Below are 21,147 nucleotides of genomic sequence, written 5' to 3'. Positions count from 1 at the left end.
AAACTGGGAAATACATTGTGATACAAACTCTCTTCATAAAAGTAGTTCTTCTTATCAAATGACAATAGAATGCCAATACGATTTCTCTGATGCAACTTTTGTATTCATCCTTCTTCGAATTATAGGAAACTTTATATTATTTATTTTTTTGAATAATGCATAATAATGTAACATCGCAAATAATTACTAAAAAAAGAAGAAAATTAAATACAACTATGCACTATACGACTATTAATTATGATATCGATATACAATTAATTACGATACATACAATTATTCATTACATATTTTGTTAAAAAATGTAAGGAATTTTATAGCTTCGATAAAAATTCCTGCACTGAAATTTGCAATCGCACGATAATATACTTTAAGCTTATATATTAAAAATTATTATCCGCTTTCAATAAAAGGTTTTCATGGATTACACGAGATGTTCCATTACACCTGGGCCGTTCAAAGGCCGTCAGTGCTGCAATTTCAATTTGGCATTACGACGCGAGATGTCGAACATAACGACAGCATAAAAGTCCCTCGAGTGAGCTTAGCTCATGAAGGTTCCGTCGGCGACGTACAGCGATGACAAGTACGACATCTATTCTTCGTACGTCGGCGGACTATAGATTCGCGAAATCATACCCACCCCCGGTGACAGCCGAATAGGCGGATTATTAAGATATCGAAAAGCCTGTCTTCGATCAAGTCAAGAGAGCGCAGGAGGGTGAGCGAGAGCGACGAGCGGGGAGAAAGGGGAGACGGGGTGGATGACTGGGGAAGTTCAATAAATTTTCAATGCCTGGCAACTGGCGGATAGTAGAAGGAGAGGGGGAGAGTCTGGATCGGATCTTCTTCTGGCGACGGATGGGACTGGTAACCCTGAAGAACCGAAGCGGACTCACCCCTGATTACCATCGTATTAGGTTTTCGATGAGACCTCTTCTCTCTCCCCATCCCGCCCTATTTGCTGCGCGGGAAATTCCCTCCACCGCCTGCGTCGTAATGAAACCTCCTTTGCGCGCAACGTACAAGGGTCTTATGTTCTCCGACAGATCTCGTTCACCAACAAAATATTCCATCTTCGACTTTGCTATTTTTCACCTCGAACGCCACACTTTCGCGTTGAACGAGGGAGCTCGCGCATTTGTGTCAAGAAGGAAGTAAGGGAAGAAGGGTTATCAATTCTGACGTGTGGGATTATGACAGGAACATTATACCTTTCAGACGATCGTAACAATCGCCGATGAAGAATGGAACAATATAATATATCAGACAAATAAAGAATGCACGGAATATTGCAATTCTTTTGTTTTTTTTTTTGTATTTTCCTCACATGTAATCGTTCTTTCCGTAACGTCGTCGAATATATTCCTCGCGAAGCGAGGAACAAATGCGGGATGAATGACAGCACTCGCGAAAGTATCAGAGGCGGAGACGTGCGACATAGAGTGGGTACGAATATAAAGAAAACGCTTATCGTACAGCGGCACACTATTTTTCGGATTAGATCCCTCGCACACTTCGCGCTGTCGGATTGGATCTCGCGCGGCAGTAAAATTTAGAGTGAGGAACGTGAGTAGACACCTAGCACTGCGAAACGTGACACCGTACGTTTACCTGCATCTAAGGAATCCGATAGAACGTATTTCAGACGTCTCACATGAGCAAAAGACTTTGAGTGTACAGAAAAAAAGGTAAACGTAGGATAGGATTGCTTCTCTATAAAGGATCAAACGGGTTAGATCGAATGTCGCGTGAGCTATACTGATGCATTTGTGAAATGTACTTGCGCACATTGGTCGTATAAGATGATTCCATTTCATATACAATAATACAGAAAGATACGCTAGCGAAGAAAATTATTATTTAATTTGATAAAATTTGGTGAAAAATATAATAAAACCGATAAAATGTAATTGACGAATGCTATAAATTAAGTACATTTAAGCATAAAAATACGAAAGAGTTGGACAGGTTAAGAAAACTTCGATGCAATACACTTCTGAAAGATTTACTTCTCCAGAGCAGAATTTAATACATTTGTCTGAACTACGTCGCTGGGTATAACAAGTTTTCCGCGTTTTCCAGATTTGGCACGCAGATGCTTTTTAATTTATAGCATTCAAACGTCGTGCGGAAAATTTATACCGCTCACAATGCCGTTGCCAAGCAGGAATATAAACGGCGAACAAAGCGCCCCGGGGACCGTCAGAACATCACGTGCGAATTTGTGAAGATAACTCTCGCTCAACACATGCGTCCCGGCGTTCGCATTACATTCTCGCGCAAAACGCACATGCCTTTTACAAAGAGCCGTCCGTCCTACTCAATACCGTGAAAATCTCAATCTCACTTTTATCGATCTAGACAGCCAATTTCACCTACGACCGTTTCTACTAAGTGAATCGCATGCGATTGGCAGAACCAATCGGTGGTTTGCGACGAACCGTAATGTACCACAACAATTCAACGCTATTAACCTGTTTATTGCATCCACCTTATACTTAAATATAAAAAAATTAATTCTTTCTAGCTCTTCTCTGAATCCTCTGGAATAATATAGTTATTTTATTTGTTTATCTCTACTACTATAATTTATAGTGTATCGGAAGACAAATGGGAAGCTCGCGTGCGTACGTTGTTTTGAATTTAAAAAATTCCGAATTAATGAAAATAGAGATTATAAAAGAATAGACTTCTACAATACACACTCGACTATTAAAGCCGATGAAATATGGCTGAGGCTGTCATGTGCCATACAGAAAGTAGAAACCGCAGCGTGATCAAGCACATAAGAACTGTTCATTTGTAGCAGTGCACGCGATCGTATCACCACAATGTTATTTTACCATATCCATGAGTTTATATATTACAAATGCCATCGCCACCGCCGGTCTCACGACCTCGATACACACGTCGCAAGAAGCTGCGGAGGTCCAACACAGTCGACAGTCGCTGGCAGTCTAGTGTGTAATATAGAAGTATGTGAAGTGCATCGGAGGGTTAATGACGCTCGTCCGCGCAGTTGTAGTTCGGTTCAAAGTTTGCGATTCGACCGATGGTAGTAACGATTTCGCGAATGCAAGAGCCCGTTACGGAGTGCAGCGTAAGATTGGAACCGACATAAATGATACCACACGTCGTAAGCCGCGTGTTGAATTTAGCGAGAATCTCGTTTCGCCTCGGAGAACACGCCATTATAGCGTAACTGTGACGTAACGAAGTCGCGTAGCGTTACTTCGTTTTGATGTTCATTGAATTTCAATGACGCCCGTTCGCGAGACGACTGAAAATATCTCCCACCGAACTTTCCCGCGCCCCCTCATCGTCGTTCGCGAAACGTTTACTTAATGTAATGTTTCGCTTTAATGTTTCGCTATTTACGTTCCTCTCCATCGAGCGCGTTACCGTATAAACGGAGAATAGATTGGCTCATAACCGCGACGCTATAAAAGAGGAAGTAAGAGGAGGAAGTCGTATTGCTGCGCAGTATCCTTGACAGAGACCAAGAAATGGCCATTTCTCGACAGTTCGAGAGGGCAACGACACACCACGGGGAATTTCGCGCGTGCGTGCATCGCGATTGCAAAAGGTCAACTAATCTTAACGAGGGCGAAACGCAATAATTACGCGCGCGCGCGTGCACGCGAATCGGTCAGGACACGCGAACGGTGACCGCACGCAATCCCTTATCTATTACCGGATCCAAGCTAGTAGGGCTTGGATTGTGGAGTGGCCGTGCGTGCGCGGTCCTTATTAATGCGACCGTGATTGATTTACCGATCACTCGAAATGTCAATTCGATGGTTCGGCACCATCGGGTGCTCCATCGGACCACTGGTGGCGGTCGCGCGGGCTTCCGGACGGCGAGTCGTCGTCGTGCCTGATGTATCCATTGTTACATGCTGACATAACCTACACGCGTGTTGCAAATTGCAATACATCAGTGTGGCTGTACGCGGCATGTACATACGTCGAACGGGAGGGCGTTAGAAACGTGCGGGCCTGTCACTTACGAGACGATGTAATTTCGGTATGAGCTACTACTCCGTCAACGTTCTATAATGAGAACGTCATCTGACGAACAGCACAATGACATGCACATTGAACGAGTACGTTTTTATTTAAAACAACAAAGGTTGCGTCACGGCTTTCCCATTTTTCACGACTTGGACATCAGTTGAACTCTCTGTGTATCTACCACTATCTAGTATTGAAACCATTGAGATGAAATAGGATATTAATCAGTGATAATTTTGTTGATGTTAAATTCCAGAATGTATTTGATAATCGAGATTGAACATTTACCAAAATGATATACAAGTATATAGTGAAGTTAATACGATTTGTATGTTAAAGCCCAAACAGAGTGGTTTTAACTGATGAAAAACTAAATCAAAATCACGTCCGTTTGAGTTACCTTATTAATGTCGCTATCAAATTAAACACCAGATCTCATCTCATTCATTATGTATTTACATATCCATATATACTTTGTAAATTCGAATTTATGTAACATCAAACGTTTATATTCGTGAGATTATTTCGTAATGTTCACCTCTCGTTAGTGAAATTGACGAGAGAAACGCGCAATATCCAATTTGCGAGAGCTTAACTTAATCTGAAGGACAAAAAAGAATAGCGACACGTAGCAAAATCGAATCGAGCCCAGGGAAACTAGTAGCGGGATCACGTTAAAGTAAACCGAAGATCTTACATAAACTAAGGAAAAAGTAAACTCTTATATACAAGCTCCGCGAGATGAGATCGAACGTGAGACCGTTGTTATCATCTGCGAGAGAAAGCTGCACACACTTTTCGCCCAGGCGGCTATGTGAAAAATTCACAGTTCACACTCTATGCGAGATGACGCAAACTTTCCACAATTTCTTTGATCTACAGATTTCTCGAGAAAATGGATTTTCTTATATTTTTAAAAACAAAAATATTTTGACGCTAGCAAATTTTATTTAATTTATGAGCGATAAAAGATCTAAAAATTTCGACAAATTGAATTTTATTCTATACTGTACAAATATTTGCCACGTCAATTTAAAGTTACACGATTATACTTCTCTAAATCTTATTAACACAGACAGTTTATTAAAATGTTTTTATCTTTAATAAGAATTAAAGAGCGATGGCTCGGTAATTTAGCATTAGCGAAAAAAAGAAGATAAAACTAGCCATCAAAGTTTCTTTGTGTCAAATTCTTTTATCTTTTACTCCTCTTTGAGCGAAGGATTCAACGCAATAAGAGTATTAGTGCCGGAACAAGAATACTTTCATGAATAAATTCGCGGCCGAACGATGTCCGCCTTAATCTTTACTTTTCTATTCGTTCGCATAAACGATTATCCGATCGTCGTCGAAAAATATTACGGGCGCATGCATAAAGCAGAAATATCTCGTGCAAGCTCAATTATAAAACGTAGTAATATTATTTTTATCGGAATTTAAATTGCCAAAAGGTAGAATGAATAATACACTGCGTACGCAACAGCTCGTAAAATAATCGCAAGCAATGTGTTTGTGGTAATTGCATCACTTATTCATGAAATGTTCTGCTCTTGGACGTCACAAAGGCAGCCAAGCTTTTGATAATCTCTCTGTTAACGAGAAACCTAACGAGAATAACGCCGATCAACTGCATTAGTGTACGTCCGGCTTTTGTGCCAATCACAAGTGCGTTGAAAGTGCGTAAACCAACTGACTATTTTTATAAATACAATATATAACAGTGTTGTTTTGATTAGACAGAAATAACATTGTACGAAAGTTTATGATTTTCGTTTATCAATTCTCAAATTATTCAACAACGCATTTATACACAATTAATCATTGATTATCGGTTAATCAGGAATTTTACAAAATATCAAACTTTTTAGTTTTACAAATGTAAATGTAAATGTTTGATGTCGTAAATGTTTAATTTTTGTAAATGGCATACGAGAGAATCGATAACAAAGTTCACATCATAAAATATTTTGCTAACGTTTAAAAATGCATTACTTTAATGATATTTCATATCTCTGACTTTTTCTCATTACGCGATAAGAGTTTGTAATTTACGAGAGTTTTGCTTAACTTTTACTATGAATTACGATTTATCTCGACTCCCGCAATTGGTTTTATTTGTACGCGTGTGGTTGTGGAAAAAAAATGTCGACAATTCGTACAGCGAGTGGCAGCAAATTTGCGCTTTCACTGCATTCGGAAGATGTAAATGAATGCCCATACCGCCCAAAGGGACCAAATTTATTCGCGTCATGAAAATTATTTCACTCTCGGCGTTACTGCCCACTCGATCCATCGTCAGCACCTGTGCTGGTTCAATGGAATCACTCGGTCGCAGTAAATCGAAAGATTGCACCGGGTTCTCGATTTTACCGCGTTTATCGACGTGTCTGCCCTTCTTTCTTTTCCTTATACATAGACGTGCGCTTTCTTTCTTTAATTCACCCTTTTTCATCCCTCCGAAAACTAGAATTATCTTGCTTCTCGTTTTGCACGGAAAAATCGATCTTGTGTGCATGCTTCCAACACTTATCTTCCTCTCCCTCTTGTAGATCTCTCGTCCCGTTTTTCATCGCGATCATTGAGAATCCTCGCGGTCGGTATCAAAGTGAAGTGTTAATTCGCACAGATAAAACTGCGAGAAAAGGGTGGAAATGAGCGCTCCCAAACTTGAGGGCAAAAGAAATTAAAGAGCACCAGAGTTCGCCGAGGCTCATAAAGTCGAACATCGGATGGAAATGCCAGAGAGCAGAGCGGGAGAGTAGAATATAGCAAAGTGGAACGAAAGAAAAAAAACGAATGAATAAAGTGGAAGAGAAATGGAAAGAAAAACGTAGGGAGAGAATGGAAGAGTGAAAGCGACGATGATGAACGGGCCGAAGACAAAGTTAATTTCTTTGCGTTTTAATTATAATAACGTCGATAATAATATTATACGAGCTTGATATCTGACGGTGCATGAAATCCCTTTGCCGCCTACCTCGCGGAGTTACGATAGGTCATAACCGTGAAACGCAAAGTGGGACGAACAACCGGCACGAGAGAGGAGAGAACGGGGTTAATTAAAATAATATTTCCATAACCTCTCTCGCGCGTATGTCGCTGTGCTGTGTACATATATACGCGTGCCAGCACATATGCATTCATGAACTTTCGAAGGTCACGAGAACGATATATTGTAAAATTGCGCCTATTGCTTCATTTCGCGCAAACCAATGTACGTGGTGCAATCCAAAATTAACACGTAAAAACCACAAGCAAAAATCACGAAAAAACTATATGAATTGCACTTCGTATATCGGTGCCTGGGGTCACCAAACTTTCGTGGTATGAACAAAAAGAGATTGGGACACAAATTAGAGAAAAAATAGCTAACTTATTTATATAAATATACTTTCAAAAAAAATCTGCATTGTTTCTGATATGCAACACTATCGAATCTAACATCGACACAAAAAAATATCGACGCTTTGAGAGACCAGACAAAAGATCGATATTATTATATAATCATACACTGATATCACTTTATATATTTGGCATCTTTTTCTACGAGCTTTTTTACAAACTCTCCTCTTCCGTCTGCTTTTGGCAACGACGGTGTCTCGGTGAGTCCTCTCGTAGCTCACAAACGATATTTCCTCGAAAGTGCTGAGCGGTTTCAGCTTCTTTGTACTACGTCGTACTTTAACCCATCCGCGGAGATTCTTTGTCCTCTTGTAAGAATAAAGAAGACGACGAAAGAGAGCTATTCCGACACGAATCTGACTTACCAAGCAACCACTGAATGAATGCTCTCGATAGATCTCTTGATTTTCGGCTGCATAATTGCAATTGTAATATGAGCACTATTTTAATGAGGTACGATCGATGGATCGTTACTTGCAATCGTAGATTACTCCTCGCGTAATGAGCGAATGTAATTAAGCATAGCTAACGTCATTTTGGATGGAAGCTTAATTATAGAACGTCAGCAGACATAACGAACTATATTGGAAATCTAAGTATAAGAATTTAATTAAAATTACGGTGCTATAACGAAATCGTTCTATTAAGGTTTAACATTTTTCATAATTTTAAAAGAATCTCATCTTATAATCAAGAAAAATTAAATTATTATTAGAACATGTTTATATAAAATAACTAATTTAAGATTTTTCGTTCTACGCTGTCTTCAGTAAAGTTTAACACATACGTTTCGTCAAACATTTCTCGTATATTATGACATAACATTTCTTCGTTGTATAAATATAAGTCGAGAAGAAACTGTAACGTTTCACTTAACACTATCGCCACGCTGCCCTTTTGCACAATTCTCAGGAAAGATCCTTTCAGCTGACGATCGACGCTTTAAAAAGTCCGCGCGGGCGCGCTAAGCGCGGTAATCGAACGGTGTGCTGAAGCGAAATTTGCTCCGGCATGTCGCAAAAATTTCCCGTTTCGCCCGGCATATCCCGAAGTATCCGAAATCGCTTGACGATGCGCTACGGCAGTTCGCTCCAGCGGCAACGGGTTTTCACGGTCTCCGCGTTCTCTTTTCCGTCAGAAAACCGGCGGGCAAGCTACCGTCCGAGAAGATATATAATCCGAATCCATTACGGCATCCTTTAAACTTGCGAGAATTTATCACAAGCCGATAGTCATTCGACCGTAGTCTTGTTCGAGTAACCTCGCTTTGCTGAATACTATCCGATCGTCTTTTAGAGAAAAGCACCCGCTGTTTCCTCTTATCGATTTCAGGATCACTCTCACCACTGCGGCGATTTTCGAACGTGAAAGTGTGCAGGACACGCGCGTATCGCGCGATAGCCGCTGATAGATTTGTTCTATCTGTCCGCAGGTGCGAGTTATCGATGTAGCGCCGGATGACGGCAAGCTTTCGGAAGCTTACACGGTAAATCCATACGTCGACCCATTTTTGGTGCTTTCAAAAAGCTTTGAAAAACTCATTACTCTGTCAAATAATGGAGTAATGTTTTGACGTAGAATTTTGCAAATATATAATCGATAATATCATTATCAACTATAGAAAATTAATATAAATATTTTATCTCGCAAAGTCTCTGACTGTTACGTTTCTCTTCGCGTTCTGCATTTGGTCAAAGTTTTATTTTATAATTTTTGTTTTGTGGGAAATATAAATATTTTTTGAAAAATAACTAATTTACGTTTTGTGCAATAGAAAATAAGGATAACAAAATTTTACATCAAAATATGTAGCAAAAAACAGACATCTGAAATTCTTGAAATATTATTGATCCCGAGGCGGCACTGCGCACTCGCTAACATATCTTGTGGAATGCATGACAAGCCGGTATGCGGTACTTGTTACTGTATTACACATAGCAACGTAAACCGCGGAGCGCGCATTCGTACCTGCGGATGGGTGCGATAAAGAGAAACGGCGTCGTCGGGAATCCCGAGAAGAGTGTCATCGGCCCGGAATCGAGAGCACTCTTCAACTTTAAATCGGCGTGGCGGGGAGTACGTTTTCCCGTTCTTCCACCCCTCCTCTCGAGTGCGTCTTCTCAGACCTTAACCTAAGTTACTGCACGTACGACGAGGGTAGTAAATTTTCGGGAGCTATCTCGTCGAAGCGCCGCGAAACTATTCCACGTGAGGATCCCGGTCGCCTAAACCCCGGCGACCGGGATGCAGGGACCGGAATGCTCCTCGGAAGATCAGCGATTTCCGGAAACGAGGCCGAAAGGAGATTACGTATGTGCCAATACTCGCGGAATCCGACGAGGACCCGGTCTTTTCCGTTCTGCCCATCCGTTCCCCATCCCATCCCGTCGTCCATGGCGCAGCGAAACTGTCCCCGAGATGTGGCAGTTTCGTTGATCGAGACTCCCGTTTCTCGCCGAAATATCTCACATTTGTTTCCGCAAGAATCGGATCGTCTCTGTCCGGAAGTTACGACATGTTCCGCTCACGAGCTCATGTGACATAACGAACGCATTTGGTATTCGTCACGGTGACAGCATCGATTCGCCGCCAAGCAGTTACGTATCCTTTACGTTGACTGTGTCAAACTACAAAGCGAATATCCGATAGCTTTCCGCATATGTGAAACCTGTGCCAATATTCCCAACTGCTTCTATCGGCGAGCAATCAAAATGAATAAACAATGATGCAAACATATTTCATTAAAAAAACTTCTCAAAAACAAATTTTCGTTAAAATTTTAGCTTCCTAACAGATATTGAAATTCGACATTGTACACATGAATTGGGCAAATGATTGTAAAGCACACATAGGACACTGTGGCGCACAATCTGTTAGATATGTTTGTTTTATAATTGAAAATATTGTTTTTATATCTTGTTAAATTTACAAACACTATCTGTGCTGTCTATAAAGTAATTAATTTAAAAGTACGACAGATAGAGGTACGATGACCACTTTTTGAATCCATCGGATTCAACTCTGTACGTATAATAAATTTGCCGCCAATCCAGTTCCAACCGCTATCAGTTTCACGTACCACAGTGTCTGCGCAATATGAAATAATCTGACAAATATTCCACCTGTAAAATATTCGCCGGATTATTTCAATACACTCAACGATACCGAAAATAATTCATAGTATGTCAGATACGCTGAAAACCTCGCGGCCGCTGCTATTGGCGTTTGAAATATTCAAATCACGTTTACACTCGTCTGGGGTTCCCTAAATCGAGGTATTCCAGACGAATGCTGCGCAGTCGGGCAGAAGAAACATGCGAAACGTATTCTCGTCTCGGTTAATTCGACCGGCAGGAATCCTTTAAGCTAGTTTCGTGCAATTCGACGTCTGTTATCTTTTCACATCAAGAAAAATTAAACCTCGTTCCTTTTTATCATAATTTGTTAGCAAACATAATTGGAGACGAGCCTTCTATAACGCATTCTTAAAATTTAGTTTTAGTAGTAAATAATGCGTATATTATACTAAGTCGTACACAGAATATTGCGTAACATACTTTTGCATAATTTCGACACAAACAGATCAGAACTTGTTTGAAACTACGCCTACGATGTGAATATATAACGCAAGACATCAGCACGTGTCAGTACGAAAAGTAATTGTAAGTCTAAAGTTTATTAAAGTTATATTGTATTATATGACAATAATTCTTAATACAAAGAATCATTAATAATAAAAATTAATTTTGTCTTATAAATAATTTATTAACTGTAACCAAATATATTATTTATGAAAAATACATCGAGTATTTGGTTACAATTAATAAATTACGTTAATTAACTGTATGCCAAATACATATACACAAAGTGTTCCAGACCAAATATATCCTGTTAATAGCAGATTTTAAAGGTCATTTGTTTATTTTACATTATTTTTAAATTTATCTTTTTAATTATTTTAAAAGCAAACAAATGGGATTATCGGCACGATACGCAGCAGCGGAGTTGTTCACAGTTGATCTGTAACGTACAAAGTATATCCAAATTTCAGCAATGATTAAAATAATTATTTGAGAAATAATTATTTCAGAAATAATTATTACGCATATTTAAGTTTTATTCATCTCTTTTATATAAATATCTAATTAAAAAATTATATATTTGTATTTAATAATCATAAATATTAAAAATTGCAAATGTTTTACTGAATATTTCTACGTGCATTACATTACATAATATTTTACGTGCAATATTTTGCAAATAACAGATAAGAAATAAATAATTACTTATTCTAAAGTTGCTCCACTGGCACCCGAAGTTCTCTCTGAGCGTTCTCAGTCCTCTTTGCAGTTCTCCAAGCACGCGTTCGCGACGCGAATACGAAAATTGCACGATATTTTAAACGACACTCCCAACACGTATTTTATCATTCGAACAAAATAAAACTTGAATATCATCGCACGGATTGCACATTCGACACTGCCGCATCCGTAACAAGTAAGAAAGGATGAGATTGAAAACTATGGAAAATAATAAGGATAGTACTATGAAAAGAAATAACGCGCCGATACAGAACAATTTGCCTTGTGGAAAGTGGCGCCGTGCGAACGACAAAGACGCAATAAACATATCAAGAATAAAGTTGGCTTAGATCAGTGCACCTCGATTTCAATTCCGATTTCAGCGCGACTTTGTCCTTGATATGTTTATTGTATCTCTATCATGCACACAGCAGAACCTCGTACGCGGCAGATCGTTCCGTTTCGATAGTACTATCCTTTTATTTCCCGTAGTTTTCGATCTCATCTTTTCCATCGTTATACGCGGCAGTATCGAACGTGTAATCCGTGCGATGATATTCGAGTTTTACTTTGTCCGAACAACAAAGTACCCGTTTAAAACACCGTACGATTTTCGTATTCACATCGCGAACGCGTGTGAGTGCCTTGAAAAACTGCAAGGGAGACTGAAAGGAGGAGAAGGCTCAGAAAGAGCATTGAGTGCCGGCGAAACAGCTTTAAGATAAGTAATAATTTATTTATTATCTGTTATTTGCAGAATAATACGTTAAATATGTAATGTAACACGCATAGAAACTTTGAAATATTCAGTAAAACGTTTACAATTTTTAATATTTATGGTTGTTAAATATAAATATATAATTTTTTATTAGATATTTAAATAAAAAAAATAAATAAAACTTTAATGTATGTGTTTAATATTTTAATAATTATTTCTCAAATAAAAAATTATTTTAATCGCTACTATAATTTGGATGTACTTTGTATGTTACAGATAAACTTGTGAACAACTCTGCTGCTGCGCATCGTGCCGGTAAGTCAATCTATTTGATTTTCTTTTAAAATCATTTTAAAAATTAATTAAAAAATAATGTAAAATGTGCAAAATGTACAAAATGTCTTGTACAAACTAATTTTTTTCTCACATGATAACGATATAAAATCAATATAGCGTAAATTTTGAACAATTTGATTAATCAACTATAAACATTTATCATTTAAAAATTATCATAGCCTTAACATTTTGGTATAAAGATTTTCATTTTCAAATAGCCTTCGAAATCTGCTATTAATGGATGATATGGTCTGGAACACGTACATAGAAAAAATTTTAACCTGTACATAGAAAAAATTTTATTTCAAAAATTACTATGATACGGCAGTAATCGCAAACCATAAAAGTTATTATAAATTTAAATACTATGACCATTATGTAAAAAACATAATAAAAATTTTTATAATTCCTCCATTCCGCGACTACTTCCGTACACAGTAATTTTTTATATAAAACTTTCTCCATATATATATCACACAGTTTATAATTGGATCAGCTGTAATGATAAAGATAACGATAAAACATTTTGTGGCAAACTTTACTATATTCGTACATAATTCCATAAATATTATAGATTAATGTTCCATCAAAAATAGGGTATTTTATGAACGAAAGCTCTTTGTGGATTTTCTTAAGGCAGCAATTATTCATGAAGGGATAAATGCAATCGAGGTCCTATGGCAATCTAGTACACCGGCAAAAAGGGTGCTCTTTGAGAAATCTCTCGCGAGTGCGCGATCCCCTTTTCAAGATCAAGCCGCGTAAGCCCGGCTGATAATGCAAAGTTAGATAAACTCTGCCTTTCGAATCACGCAAATCTTGAGACGATCGCGATTCTAGATCTGAAGCGAATTCTTGCCCCCGTTAGCCGCCGAAGACGGCAAAATTGGAAGGTGGTAATCCGAGCCGGGACACCTCGAATTCACTTAACCCAGCAGTTTCAGAGATTCCTCGCAGCTACTTCTAGCGGGGATCCTCGAAGTGAAAACGTTCGAAAGAGGATAGGCGCTGCGGAAATTGGTAGCTTCTTCGATGCTAGCAAGCCCGGCTTTGCTTTCCTCTCGCGGAGGAACAAGGTAAACCGGTTAAAAGGCGATGCACAGAGAAGCAATATCCGCAAGCAGTCGGATTCTGTGAGCAAAAGAGATCCTGCAGGGAGATCAACCATTTTAAAGAAAGTCCGTCCACGTCTGACGAAATGAACGTGATGTACGCTTTAACTAAATAGTTCTCGATTTGAAACTGTATTTATCTGACGAGCGATTCTGACAAATATCCTTAATTCATCCTTCAAATACGTATTTAATCTTGACACTAATTTAATTATTTTTATTAAGATTTATAACTTTTATAAATTTTTACACACCTCTCAAACTTTTACATATATATAGTTGTTTTCTCTTGATTAGTATAATTTATAAATAAAATCTGATACATATTAAAGCGTATAGCATACGATATGAATGCTTTATTTTAAATTAAATTAACTTCTTTTAATTTTTTTAATAAAAATAAAATTGCTTATTGCAAACATATTTTTAAATATAAAAATATTTCCAAAAAGATATTCACAAAAAAAAATATTTGCAAGACAGCCATTTTGAATACATGTAGATGAAAAAATAGATATTAAATTAAATTCAATTATTGCTCTTTTATTTCGTAATCTAGATTATTTCAAAATAATATTTTTAAGAGATAAACACGTGAGAGATACACGGAGTATGTAAAACATATTCCTCTAGCGTTATACGAGCGAGTTTTCCACTACAACGACCGAAAAGATACTCTACGTAACATCCCTAGGGCAATGCCGTTATCATTCACCATATACAAAGAAAATATATTTTAATAAAAACTCATACACTACTATCGACATATAAATCGCAAGTATCATTACGAACAAGAGAAAACAAGTAACATGTTCTAAGATCTTTCCTCTGAGAAAATCAATTATTCGTGTAGTAGTGAATTTTACACATGATACACTCCACTCGCTATACAAGCGTATTCAACCCTTTCTATTTTATTTTGATTGATTATTGATTTTATTTAGATGCTTTATTTGATTTATTTAGATTTATTATATATTTGGTTGGTTATTGATTTTATTTAGATGCTTGGTTTAATTATATTTTTTTACATGTACAATTTCCACACAAAGTGCAAAACTTGATTGTTTTCCCGCTCAATTGCAATCAAAATAAACATTTTATTAAATTTTATGTACGCGCATATTTTTTTTAAACAACAATACACATATTCAAGCTCAAAAACACGTTTCACATGCGCAATGTAATTTATCATTAAAAATTAATTATATAAAATGCTATTAAAAGTTAACATACTCCACGGAGAAATAAATCATAATTATATAATAATAAAATACTAGCCACACAACTAATAATAAATAAAGTCTAATAAGAAATATCTTTAATAAGCTTAATTGTCAGAATAATTATATTAGTGCCAATCAAACTTAACGTGGGTTATTATCGCAATGCTCCAGCAAATGTGCCTGTCTGACCTTAATATTCCGTGCAAAGCACTATTCGTGCCTACGACAGTTCATGCACTATTACACAGATTTCTATCAATTACGATCGCGGATAACTAGTTACCGCTTATACTCGCAACATTCGCATATATTCCGACGGGTAATTTATCTCCGATATTGTTCAATAACTTTGTCATTTCTCACTGTTCCACATATTTCCATTCATGTGATGATATTATATTTGTGTGTCCAACACGCTATATTTAACCTCTATTTCGCAATATTAAGAAAATCCGCCGACGTGTGTGCGCTTATGTATGTGTATTTACGCGATAAAAAGTCCCTCCGAAGTTTTCGCACACGTGATTTGCAATCAAATCGCTTGAACGCTCTGATAAACGAACTTAGTTCATGGTACGTTTAACCGCCAAATGTAATATGTGGCAAACAAGTTTTGCGAATGCACAGAATACTGCGTGGCATTCTGGATAAGTCATGGCACGCATGGGGAAGCTACTACAGGAAGAGGGTAGGTAGGTAATCTTTCAAGGCGCACTCTGGATTTGTGAGGGGAGAAACATATCGCGGGCACTGCTACCGATTTTATGACATCGTCTATATATACACACACACACATACACACACATATATATATATATATAGAAGATGTATATATATAGATCGCGACCGTGGTTTTATATGAGAACCGCATATTCTTGAAATTATGCGCAGTTTACGATGACAAGCGCGATACAATAGCTACCATCTGCTGTAAAAACGATGTAGAGTTCCAACTGACACTGCCAGAGAGTATGCAGAAAATTGATTACTCTGTCTTAAATACGCGGAGAATCGTAAACGTTAAGGTTAATATCGCGATAAAGTGTGTTATTTTATCGCGCCGCTTGTTGAATGCATAAAATTTACTAAGTTAATTGCAATATGGATTATTTGGAATAAATGATTCATAGCAAAGAGCTAACACTTTTCTCGTAATATGAAATCAATTGTATCGGTATATTATTAATAAGCATTTCCCAGCAACTAATCCTCAGTGTAACTACAGGATGCCAAAGCACTTCGTCAAGTGATTAATATGCATGCGCATACATGTTGTTGACACAGCAGCGTGTCGAAAAGAGCGACTACTAATCGAACCATGAAGTTCACAAGTCGTGTTGTGCAAATACCTAGCTAATGGGGTGGCGTAAAACATCATTACCTTATCGAAACATAGTTTCGAAATTACAATATGTTATTGTTCCTAAATCGATTTAATGCAAATTGCGAAATTCAACAGATATTGTCAAGTTTTCACGTCAAACAGCAGCTACGCAATAGAGTGAATTGATAGAACATTATGCAGTAATAAAGGAAGATTTCTATGAAATCGAGAACAATCGAGAACAATCGAGAGCTAATATTATTATATATTATCAAAAACACTTTCTTCAATAAATTAAGAGCTATAGTTGAATAAATTTGCAATAGAAATTTATTCCAGATACATTTTGTTATCTGTAAGAAATATAGTGACTATATTTATTGCAATTTCCTTTAACTTTTTAAAATTTTCACTAAATTCTTTAAATACTTTTATCTTTTAGAGAAACGTAGCAAGGCAGAGGCAAATAATGTAACAAAGAATTGAAAAGATGAAGAACGTTTTTGGTGCGCTTAAACCTTTTAATTCCATTGCTGAAATTTCTTTGGGGCAGGGCGAGAGGTTCTGACGAGGAAATGGACGCGCTGAAAGAGACACATTCGTTTTTCCTCGCGCGGAAGCGCGCCGACTGTTTTCATCGCGTTAAAACAGCGCCACGGAGCAGCGGCGAAACGTTTTCGCGCTTTATTACCGCCGGTGTTGCATGAAGCGCTGAGTATGCTCTCAAGGAGTACGTATATAGCCGTACACTTGGATCGAAACGATGTATGTCTCGTAAAGCGCATTTTCTACTGAATTCACAACTACCTTCTTCTCCTCACACGAGTTATAATCCTCTACCATGTCGGCTTGAAAAGAGCGTGCTTTGAAGTTCTCATTCGATTAGACGGGTTTGTTCTCTACGCAGTAGCGTCTTTTAATAACTTCAAAGTTGTTAATTGACGAACGCTTACTGTGACGTAACAACGGGTAATGCACCGTAAAAAACAAAGATTATCTTGCAAATGTATGCTTTGATAGATATGATAAAAGAGACTTCATTGATATAAGAATATATGTATAAAATAGAGACGAGTAAGTGTAATTATTATTTCACATCAATTAGTCTCTTAAACAATAGTAGTCGTAAAGCACATTCAGTCATCTCCATAAATGCTGTTACGCGTCAGGCACGTTCGTCAGCGCTCGCTTACTCAAATTGATCGTCCGCTAATCCATTTATTGCCATGACTCAATTCTATCAAATACCGGGTGCCAATAATCCGAATTGAGAAGCTTCACGTAACCGCGATATCTTAGTTTACTAATGGCGCGTCGCACACCGGATTCCTCGAGGACGGGGCATTTATGGCAATTCGTGCCGGGAATGCAGCGTATGTCCTACGAACAACATATTCCGCGCGATCGGTAAGGGCGCAATGGAAATAGAAAAGCACGGCACATGGCATCGGGGCGCCGGCGAGTTTGCCCAGTCACTCGATCGAAATACTTAAGGAACGATAGCTTCCGATATAATGCTGAACCGGCGTTTCACTACAAAGATTAATGCTTAAATTGAAAACGGTTCTTGAATTCCAAGTGAATCTCCGCCCTTAATCGCTCGCTTCGAAATAATCGAAAATACAGCGACTCTTTTGCTCAATAGTAAATAAAGAGAGGGAAGATCCGATGCGATTACCCTCCAAGTCTTGCCGAGGACTCACTTACCGCGCCGTCGCAGTACTCCTGAGTGTGTGTATCATATGGGTGTATATTACCGGAATCACTATCATTATTTGCTTATATCGCTATAATAAGTATTTTATTTAAAATTTATTTGCCAAGAAATTTTATAACATGTACGAAAATTTAAAAAATTTCCGCAAAATAATAATAATAAAAATAAAAATGTCTTAATATATTTTTCAGATAGATCCAAGCTGTATAACACATACGAATAGTACAATTTGCACATTCAGCTCTTGTAAGAGTTGGCTAATCGTATTTCTTAAAAGATCTTATCAAAAATCTCTTCCGAGTATACTTTCCGGTAAGACACACACACACACACACACACACACACACACGCCTGAATTCGAGTTTAAAATCTTTGGCACGCACATCTCGTGAAACGTCGCTGTGTGTTTTACCGCACGATCGTAATGCTCGTCGACACTCTACGGAAGCGCAAATGTGGATGTAGACGAAAATGGTGTGCGGCTATTGAGGCTTTTCGTGCCGCGATCCTGCGGTGCGGGGTCAGAAGGAAGAGGCATTCGTGAATTCAGTTGGGCGTGAATGGGCGCGATATCGCGGCTTGATGCTTGTGAAAAATCGATTCAGTCTAGACATCGTCTTTGTGATACAGATTTCTGAACCGGCCATTGGCGCCGTACGATTACGCGTAAAGAGCTTTGTAGATATTCGTCTCCTTACTTCCTCCTTATTATGCATGAAACTCGCCGTACCAGAAAAGACGTTTGTTATAGTATTTTTATTTTCAATAAATGTAGTCGGATAGACTTTAGATATAAATACTTTCTATCACGGTGTATAAAAGAACATGAAATTCTTTAGAAATACATGTTTTGATCGATATTTCAGAAATATGACAAAAGATATTTTTTCTCAAATATATATGTTAATCAGAGCTTAATATTCGCCGAGCGAAAAAATAGATGCAAATAAAGCGCATTTCACGAATGACAATTTACTAGCATGCTATGTATTTTCAGTACATCCAAATCGAACATCATCTAGAGAACTCGTTAGCATTGTTGACAACCGGCATCGCCGACGGTGACTATTTGAATAGTACTCCCTTGATAGATAGTTTCGAATTAAGAACATCATCTTTGTGTGTGTATGCAACTTCATCTCATGTTATATTCACTAACAGCAGTTCTGTGTACCAAACTTCTACCATAACTTCAAAAGTACAGTTGAAAAAGTTTCTAATATTACCAACAACGTTTTCATTTAAATAAAAATTTGAATACATTAATAATTAAAGTAAAACAATTAAATGAAAAAATGTTTTATATAAAAGACGTTCTAAAACCTGTTTTATTTCATTTTTATGATACACCATTATTTTAACAAAAGAAACTTTCTTCGCGCTATTTGGAAAAGTGAATGTCACTAAAACCTACAGAGAAAACGCGACTTTTTTAAATACAAGTCAAATAATTTTTATGTCCCCGTATATTCGTATGCACCTCCGTCTTAGCGAGACGTGCACTCTTTGTTATTCAAGGAAGCTATTCGCACTATTCTGAGAGCTTGGCCGTACTTTTTCGTAAACATGCTCCAGCATGCGCTGCACAGTGCCTGGCAAGCGAACTTTAACTTTACTCCGTAGATTTATTCAGACAAGAATATCTCACGGCAAAGGCAACCGTAAATATTTGTCAGTGAAATAGGAAAATTTTAACGGAACCAATAGTGCTTTAATTCACTATTTCATACAAACATAGAAATAAAATTGTAACTGAAGAAGAGAAAAATAGAATGTCGATGAATTCAAAGAGTGAGCAAAATTTGCACCTTGCAACATTTTTAAAAAAATTATTATTACTGCAATTTTCGCGTAACGTAAAATATATATTCATCGATTTTAATTTTGTTTGTGATTTTTATGTTTCAGAAAACTCTTTGCGGTCTGTCAGGCGGAAAACGAGATTACGGATGTGACGCTAAGATGACGCGAGATCCGCAACGACGGGAAAACCATCCTTGCGCTGTAAATTGGCGGATCTCAAGGATGGTTCTCCAGATCCTATTAATTCAGAATTTCGTTACATTTAAAGCCGTTGCTCAGATAGCGGAATGTCCGCCGTCGGAAACAATTCCGGGCTGTCCCTGCTATAATTTTGAAGACGGTCTCTTCCTGGAATGCGCTGGCGCTACGGAAGAGACTCTAAAAACCACACTAGAAGGCGTGCTAAGTACGAGCGGTAAGTAATACTAAAGAGCGAAAAGCTAAAAATCATTAACTAAACATTTATTAAAAAATCAAACTTTGTGAAATCGCAAAGCTGTTTTACTTATATCATAAAATTATATAATAATTGATATTAAAACTTAATTTTGCGACAAATATTCATCAACAATTTCCATCTCTGATATTTACGATGATACATTTATGCATATCTATGCACATTGATGCACTTGTAGCTGCATTCTCTAACGCGTCTTAAGCTACGCTGTTTCATTTACTATGAAACAAGCTCCATTAAACAGATTTATAGCGACAACGTGGCGAGAATCCACAACATGCACGATCTAATTATAAATGTATAATATTTGCAGTCGTGTGAATCTTGAAATGCATTTGCTAAAGTTAAAGAAAATATTTCAAAATTAATATTAATCATATTATCCGAATTACAAGATAACTTTTCTAAAAATTATTTAGATGTGAATATATTTAGCAATATTCTTAAAAGGTACTTTAAAAGTCACCTTCTCTATCGATTGACTAATCTATTAAATTTGTTCGTCGCACTTCATTAAGTATCGAACTACACTTATGTGTGAAAAGAGCGCTCGTTTTTTCTTACAACATTTTCATATAATTTCACAATGTGAAGTGAATAACGCGTTTAGGAGAAAACTATTTTCTTTGACACGCCATAAAACTAATGAAACGTGCAATCAGCCAATGTTGCCAAACTCGAAGTTTATGTTATCGCGATTCAGCGAAATTAATGGCCTTGCCCTTTACGACCATTTT

At 37.5% G+C, this 21,147-nt stretch overlaps 2 protein-coding genes across 6 annotated transcripts in view; one reads left to right on the top strand and one right to left on the bottom strand.

The window, feature by feature from the left end:
- The window catches only part of LOC105672535 (protein artichoke-like), a 386,355-nt gene that overhangs the window by 346,302 nt on the left and 18,906 nt on the right, over positions 1–21,147 (bottom strand). The window lies entirely within an intron of this gene.
- Positions 1–21,147, top strand: part of LOC105672536 (protein artichoke-like) — an 80,411-nt gene that overhangs the window by 52,499 nt on the left and 6,765 nt on the right. For 3 of the 4 annotated variants that reach the window (XM_067353622.1, XM_067353625.1, XM_067353624.1), the window contains exon 3: positions 20,059–20,368. In XM_067353622.1, the coding sequence (XP_067209723.1) occupies positions 20,113–20,368 (256 nt within the window). In that variant the 5' untranslated portion in view covers positions 20,059–20,112. Of the gene's footprint in view, positions 1–12,711; positions 12,751–20,058; positions 20,369–21,147 lie in introns of all 4 variants that reach the window. The other variant, XM_067353623.1, reaches the window with a different exon arrangement.

This window comes from Linepithema humile, chromosome 4 (assembly GCF_040581485.1).
Source record: "Linepithema humile isolate Giens D197 chromosome 4, Lhum_UNIL_v1.0, whole genome shotgun sequence".
Classification (NCBI taxonomy): domain Eukaryota; kingdom Metazoa; phylum Arthropoda; class Insecta; order Hymenoptera; family Formicidae; genus Linepithema; species Linepithema humile.
The sequence above is the reverse complement of the archived record's forward strand: the minus strand, read 5'-3'. Positions and strand labels throughout refer to the sequence as shown.